Here is a 7,833-nt window from a genome sequence, read left to right on the forward strand (position 1 = left end):
CCTAGGGCTGACAGACTGACTGACCTTTTTGGTCCTTGCCATCTCTAATAAGACTGCCAACAATAATGCTACCTAGGGATCAAAATACCCATCTGCTATGTATTAGGCTGAGAAAAGCAGATGCCTAGATGCTATTTACAAAGAAATGTGCTTAACTTAGAACTAAGTATTTCCCAAATGCAACAGCTTCACAGAAAGGGCTGTGACTTCCTCTTGGTATGGGGTGGTGGTCAATACTTCATGAGAGAATGGCGTTTTCAGTACACTGTGAAAAGAGTGCTACATGCAGAAGCAGCATCACCCAGCAAATTACAGATATCTGCACTGAGATGGGCAGCAACTTGCTGGACCTGCTTTGGAAAATGTTTTAGAGACTAGATGGCATCCTGAGGCCTTTTCCAGAGTAAATTATTCTGTGAATTTCTGAACTGGTGGTTCTGGACAGCATTATCTCTGTTTACTTCTGGCCCTGTACACTAGATGCAGACAATATCACACCTAGAGGTTAATAGCCAGCAACTGCCACTACTTTAGCAATATGGACTCCACGGGGCACAGAGCATCTGTCTGACCATTGCAAAGATGAGAGCAATGGTGATTTCAGTCTTTTTAACTCTAGCTTACTTAGACTTAGACTTAGACTTAGCACAGCACCCATTTTTCAGACCATCAGTTTGTTTCCAGTGTTTAGAATAAACAAATACAACTTTACAGTTGTAAACTGTATTTACAACTATACAGATAAACAAATACAACTTTAAAGTTCTTTGATTTGAACTGTGATTATTCACTATTAAGACCAAACCTCTTCAGTGAGCTGGAGAAATTAAGCTCTGATGCAAACGTCAAGTTAATTAAAAAAGGAGGATTTTAGAAGCTCCAAGTGGTACATGTAAAGGTTATGTAAGGTTATTTTAATTTTTCTTTATGTGCATCTTCTTCTTCTAAAGATATCAAGAAGCAAGTTGAGTTTTCTTAGATAAGACCACAAACAGAAAACACTGACAGTGTTACATTGCTTTGAAAGGGAAATAGCTTTTAAAGACATACCAAAGGTTAATGTTTGAAAACTAGGGCATCTTGCCTCTCTCTGGGAGCTTCTACATTGACACCTAATAGGAAATCCATTTGGCATTCAGAAACTGGCATACTTGCTTGGAAAGAAACCCCATTGATTCTACTTTTAATCAAACTTTTCCTTTATAAAAAGCCAGGCAGTCTGAGGAAAATGATATGTCATTTTAAACAAATGTCACTGTCGTACCTCTCGAAATCTTTGCAAATTTATATTCTTTATTCTATTACCACAAATAATTTCAAATAATGAAAACTTCAGGGGAATATTAGAGTGGAACTGTAGAAAAACATAATATAAATTACTGTATCTATTCCACAAGGTTGTTCTTACATTTACTAATGATTTTAAAAGTTTGCAGTGATGGGGTTTTTCTCTGGTTTGATATGAAACAGCTCTATAAACATGAGCCATGCCACAGAATCATAGAATCACTAGTTTGGGTTGGAAGGGACCTTAATGACCATCCAGTTCCAACCCCCCCGCCATGGGCAGGGACACCTTCCACTAGCCCAGGTTGCTCAAAGCCCCGTCCAACCTGGCCTGGAACACTGCCGGGGAGGGGGCAGCCACAGCTTCTCCGGGCAACCTGTTCCAGTGTCTCACCACCCTCGCAGTAAGGAATTTCTTCCTTACATCTAACCTAAATCTACTGCCTTTCATTTTAAAGCCGTTACTACATCCAAATGCTTCTGACTACTTGGACCTGAAGTGTCATTCTTTGTGTTCACACTGTGTTTCTGTTAAATCTAATAAAGAATAAACAGCATTGGTCCACCTTGTTGAGCAGTGGCTTTAAAATTTTCCTAGTGAAATGTGACCTTTTAACCAGTAAGCACATAGTATTGTGTAGGCATTGTTGCCAAGAGATATTTGGAAAATAGGGAAGAGGGAAGGGGTTGTATTCTTATTTCCTGGATTAAGCAAAAGGTTTCTATTGAATTTCTCAAATAGACAGATTGTACTCATATATTTGGCAGTATTTTCTGCCCAAGGAAGAGACAACACTTGGTGATTCTCCACAGCCTGTACATGAAATTGGACAAAATAACTTTAATACTTCTTGGAAAATCTAAGAAATTTTGTTATCAGCCAAATGTTAGTAACCTAAATCAAACCAACAAAAAATGTAAACTGTATTGATTGAAAAGCTGACCCTTCTCTCAGCAAAAGCTCACTGAGCAGCTGTTCTCAGAGTGGGGACATAAGCAGGTCATAGCAAATGGCTCCACTTCCACAGCTGTTGGAGAGTCATCAAAAAAACTTGATACCCTCCACCTCCAGAGGAACTTTATTCAAATATAATGTTAATCAGAAAGATTCTTCTCCAACCTGACCTCTTTCTCTTGATTAATACAGCCTGAGAAACAGAGCTGGTTTGTTTTTTATGCCCAGCCCAACATTCTCTTTGTTATTCAATTTATAAATGTGTCAAATATAATTAAAACTGGTAGAGGTCAAGATTAAATCAAACAAACTGTAAACATTGCTTGTGCTATTTGGTTGATGCAAAGCTTTCACCATAAAAGGCTTTTAAATAAATGAATTCAGCCATTACTGTGGTGTAGCACTGAAACCTTGCTCCAAGTATTTGAACTTTTCAGGGACACTGTCAGGTCAGCTTAGATTCAAAACCTAATGCACAGCTGGGATTCTGAAATTGCCTAAGGGAATTAGGTACCTGACTTCTACTGAAAGTCAAAGTGTGGGAGGAAATGTATTGACTTTCAGCAGGAATTAGATGATTTTGAAAAGCCTATCTGTATCCTTGTAAACAGAGGACCATGTCCTTCATGGAAATAAATTAATGTAACTCCTTTGACAACTGCATACCCAGCAAAGCATCTGATACAGAAATTTTACAAAACCCAAACTAGCCACAAAACCCTAAGAGCCACATTTACTTATTTGATTGTATTTTGGTTAGCACTAAATATTTACTTTCAATGTGCCATAATTATATTGTACAATGATGATATCAATAAAGTGTGGCATAACTATAAACCCAACTTCCATGAGATTACTTCATTAAGGACTTTCAGTTTCAGTCTGCCAGGCTGCAATTTGCAGTTTAACCCACTAATTTTAGTGGTACTCCTGGCCTTTTAAGTGCAGATTCAGAGCCTCAGAACATCCAAAATTTTCCCTAAAACATTTTTGTCTTAAAAAAACCCAGATCCGTACCTCATAGCAGGCAATAAGGAAACTCAGTACTTTTGAAAGCAGGTTTCTGTCTTGTTGACTGAGATTTTAGTGCTAAGCAATACAGCATTAAAATTTAGATTATGCAGCTTTGAAAATAAGTCCCTGGATATCTGACATTATTTCCTTTAATTCCTCATCACTACTTTAAAAAGTAATGCAAGAAATGCGATGTTGTCTGTAGTTTTATTATTTTTCACACAGGATGGACATTTGTCACTCCTATGCTAAAAATTCTGCTTTTTTTGACTCATGTATGTTTATATCTCCACATGTTTTACAACTTTAATAACCTGATGCTACAATATGAACTGAAATTTTTGGGATTTCTCTGTCCAACACCTTTAGAAAAAACAACTGTAGTAGTACCATTGGTCTGGAGTCAGAAATTTCCCTTTTCAATCTTAAAAGTCTTATTTATCGCCAAATATTCTCTAAGAATTCTACCAGTCTCCTAGGTAAAGCTACCTCATTCAATATTCAGCATGACTGCTAGAGGGGGAACTCAATGACAAAGTCAGAGGTCTTTCGGGGACAGGATGAAATCATGATACAAGATGGCACAGTCACAGAATGTACTGGTCCTTCATCTCTAGAACAGCAATTCACATCTGAATAGAGATGATTAGACAAAATTAGTGCACTTATTCCCTCTTTATCTTCAGTGGACATGAAATCAGACCACAGAACCACAGCAGAGAGCCTTGCAACTGGCATGCTTGGGTCATGAGGAATCCGATGCTTGAGAGAGCAGGTCAGGACTGCTTTGTTTATTTGTCTAAGATGACAATGTTCATTGCCTCAATCATCTGGAAAAGGGAGTAGTCTTGAGTAACTACTCCTGTCTTCAGTGCTCAGCAAAATCTGACATTTGCAACTTAATAACTGGCTTAAATGGAGAAGTAAGCTGCACTTTTCAAGACTCTGGCTGTTCTGCCCAGGATGAGAGAGCCCTGCTCAAGGGATCAAGTTCTAAACTATTTCTACTAGTTGGCAGCATGAGGAATATTTCTATAACAATGAGATCTTAGGGTTACAAGCAGTGAACAGAGGCATTGCTGTATGAATTTGGAAAGAAGGCTTCAGAGCAGTACTCTTCTCTTTTTATATCCAAGTATATTTTTATTCAGTGAGGTTGAGACAAAGAAGGTCTTGGGAGAAAAAAAGAGAATCTAACAAAGTACTTGGGTACCATAATATAATCTAAAATAACTCAGTGGTAATTTTTGCTAATACATAATCCCGCCCAAAACAAGACAGACTGCCTTTCTCACTGAAGTTAGGGTTTGAAAGCCAATTCAGATTTTACATGGATGCAAATATGAAAGGATATTATTAGGGGTATTGCACTGCTGCACAGCTGAGGTGGTATCAGAATTTGGACTAATGGTTCCACCTTGAACCTTCCTTATAACTAAGGACAGCAGGATCTGACTTTTAATCAGGACATTTTAGCTGTAGTATGTCAAAAGAGCTTGCAATTCTTTTCACAAGTTAAGTACACTTGTTTGATATCTAGTTTTACTTTATTACATTAAAGGATTCCAAGAGGTATGTTTTTGTTTTCAAATTCAAATATTGCTTAAAATGAGTGTTAAAATGTTATTCTACAGTATTAGGAACCTAAATAAAAGAACTTTTGGCCAGAATGAAGAAAAAGAATAGGATATTAATGCCTAAAACAAATTAAACTGAAAAGGCTATCTGCATTGTTCCCTATGAGAGAAATTAAGAACTGCATAATGGTATTTTTAAATTCCCTAAAATTGTAGTATTCTGCAATGTTTTCTAGCTGTGAGAAAATGTTTAGTCCTGATGCATGTACTATTCTTTTCAGGGTGAATTGGATCAGGTCCTATGTGACCAATTCTGCTAATTTACACTCTCATATACTGTTTAGTTTTAATGCACTGCATGATTAAAGGAGAATCAGGATTTCAGCCCAGTCTTCTTTACATTCTTGCTAGACTTTAGGTTAATTTAATACCTTATTTCTCCAGTTGCCTAATACAAAGGATGATTTCATTGTCACTAAGGATCACCTCTTTTCCTGTTTTTGTATTCTTACTGTTATTCTTCTTCTCACTGAAGTCTCCATTCTAGTCATAATGAACACTTGGAGCATTTCATTGAGAAAAATGAGGAGTTAAACGTTTTCTATTTCCCTAATCAAGACCCTGTCATTATCATCACTGAAAGCCAGAAAAACAGGTGAACAATGACAGAATTACATGAAAGGTAAAAAGGACACTGCCAAAGTGATTTTGTGATCACATTCACTTACAATAATAAACTGAATGTTGACATGGCAATCTAATTGCACACTAAAGTCTGTTGTGTAAACTCAATTACTAGTTGCATTACATAATGCTGATGCTCAATTGCTTCAGTCACAATTGAGCAAAATATGAACAGAAATTTGGAAAAGCCTCTAATTGTCATTGTGGGATAATTCATACAACTCATCAGTATGGCAGTTTTCAATTTGTTTTGATGTTTTTGAAACAGAAAGCCACAGTGATTCAATTCTAGAAGAAAAAGTAGCCTAGAAAAAAAAAACATGTGTTTTGCAAATGGACAGAAGAAAACAAAAGTAGGATAAATTTTTATTCTATCACTTCTGACAGTATCCTTTTAAGGAGAAGACTAAATTAAATTCTAAAGGCCAAATTCTTTTCTCATTCACATCACAATAACTCCAGAATAGTCCTACCAACTTTCATAAAATTACTCCAGATTTACAGAAATGCTATGACAGCAGAAGCTGGCTTTTCCAGCCTAGCTGTTTCATAATAGCAATACATTTTAAGAAGTGATATATAAAAGAAAATAGTTGGGTTTGGGTTAGGGTTTTTTTTATTATTCCATTAAATTAGATCTGCAATATCACAGAGAACGGCTGATTCCTCTTTTGGTTTCAGATAAGCTACTTTCAGAAAACAGATATGACGAGAGTAAGACAGAAAGATCAGAACAATCTTTGAATTAAGAATGTGTTCAGTAGACATACTTGGTTTCTTCCCATGCCACAGATTTCTTATCCTGAAATCTGTTTCACATAAATGGAGGAGAGTAGGATGTGGAAAATTGATCTGAAGGCTAAATTAAATTTCTCCTGCAGTCACCTGCTTGAGGAACAGAAAGAAGGCTTGGACTGGTGCAATTCGAAGAGCAAAGACATTAAGTAACAGCCCCAGCAAAGTGTCAGAGGTCTTCCAACAGGACGTATGCTATTCACATCCATTCCACCCTCTGGCAACACTCTCCCTAGCTGTTTCCAATTGATTCATGTTGTTTCTATACTTGTTGAAATGGTTCACACTGTTTCACTGTTATTACTGTTATTATTTTACCTATCCACACTTGTCTCTGCCAGTCTGTTATTCATAATTGCTAGGGCTCCAACCCCACCAGAGAATCCATTTTGCTTTGAATTAGAGCTCATTTGCCTTGGATAGCCATTAGCAGTTTCTGACAGCTGTTTCTGCATGATGGCCAGCGAGACTTTATTGGAGGCCAGGAAGTCTTTCATGGAGATCATCTCGCCTGACAGCCGGCGTCCATCTGTGTCACTCTCATTGACAACATCAGTCTCAATGGAGATGTTCCTCCGACTGCGCACATTTCCTGGCATTACCACATTCCTCCGTGAACGAAAAAATTTTCTTTGGCATCTGTGGCAGCACCTGCAGTCCAACTTCTTTAATATCCAGTTTATGGATTGTTTGATGACAATAGATATCACATTAAATAAGGAATAGATGCAGCACACTCCCATAAGTATGAAGACAAAATTGCCAAAGCGGTAAAGGCCTTGGCTCTCATACTTGATGTTCTGGCTACTGACCAGATCACCAAAACCAATGGTGCTGAAGGCCACAAAGCAGAAGTAAAGTGAGTCAAAGTAACTCCACCCTTCAATTGGTGTGTACATTGCAGAGGCACAGCAGGAAATGATGAGTGATGCTACACATAATATCAGCATAACGTAGTACACGGAGGGCTTCCAGCCTGCCAGGCTGTCCACCTCAGAGGTCCCCGAGCCCCGCCGGCCATTGTGAGGGAGGACGCCTTTCCTCCTCAGCTGTCTTTCATGGCAGGACTTCATAACGTAGGCTATGACAGTGATCAAGCGCTCCAGGAACAGGTTAAAGAACAAAATTGTCCCTGCACATCCTATAAGGCCATAAAAGATCAGAAAAATTTTGCCTCCAACGGTGGCTGGGGTGGTCATGCCAAACCCTAGAAGACAAAACAAAACAGTTGAAAAAAATAAACCTGTAGTTATTATGTCAGGAGTTTTGTCACATGCAAGACCAATGAACTGGCAGAAAATCCCTGTGGTAGCTCAGTTCTGGAAAAAAGCAAGGACACTCTACCCAGCTGTTACCCACTTGTGCTTCACCATGTCCCATCAGTAAGAGGAAGGAAATTCATGTCAGCATTTCCTCAAGAATAAGAATGAAACAAAAAGCAGAAGAAAACACACTGGAAAGGAAAGAGTTTAGTGGAGGTCTGAATTTTGGTTGCTAGATTTGCTCCATCCCTCATCATGC

General features: G+C 38.1%; 1 protein-coding gene across 1 annotated transcript; it reads right to left on the reverse strand.

Annotated features, from left to right (window-relative positions):
• Positions 1–6,136: 6,136 nt before the first annotated feature.
• On the reverse strand, positions 6,137–7,596 carry KCNK13 (potassium two pore domain channel subfamily K member 13). Its single transcript, XM_026849694.1, has one exon. It carries the CDS (start codon positions 7,509–7,511, stop codon positions 6,627–6,629), a length of 885 nt encoding a protein of 294 aa, XP_026705495.1. The 5' UTR covers positions 7,512–7,596; the 3' UTR covers positions 6,137–6,626.
• Between the last annotated feature and the right edge of the window lie 237 nt (positions 7,597–7,833).

The sequence above is a fragment of the Athene cunicularia genome (genome assembly GCF_003259725.1).
Source record: "Athene cunicularia isolate RWA chromosome 5 unlocalized genomic scaffold, athCun1 chr5_part1, whole genome shotgun sequence".
In the NCBI taxonomy this organism is placed as follows: Eukaryota; Metazoa; Chordata; class Aves; order Strigiformes; family Strigidae; genus Athene; species Athene cunicularia.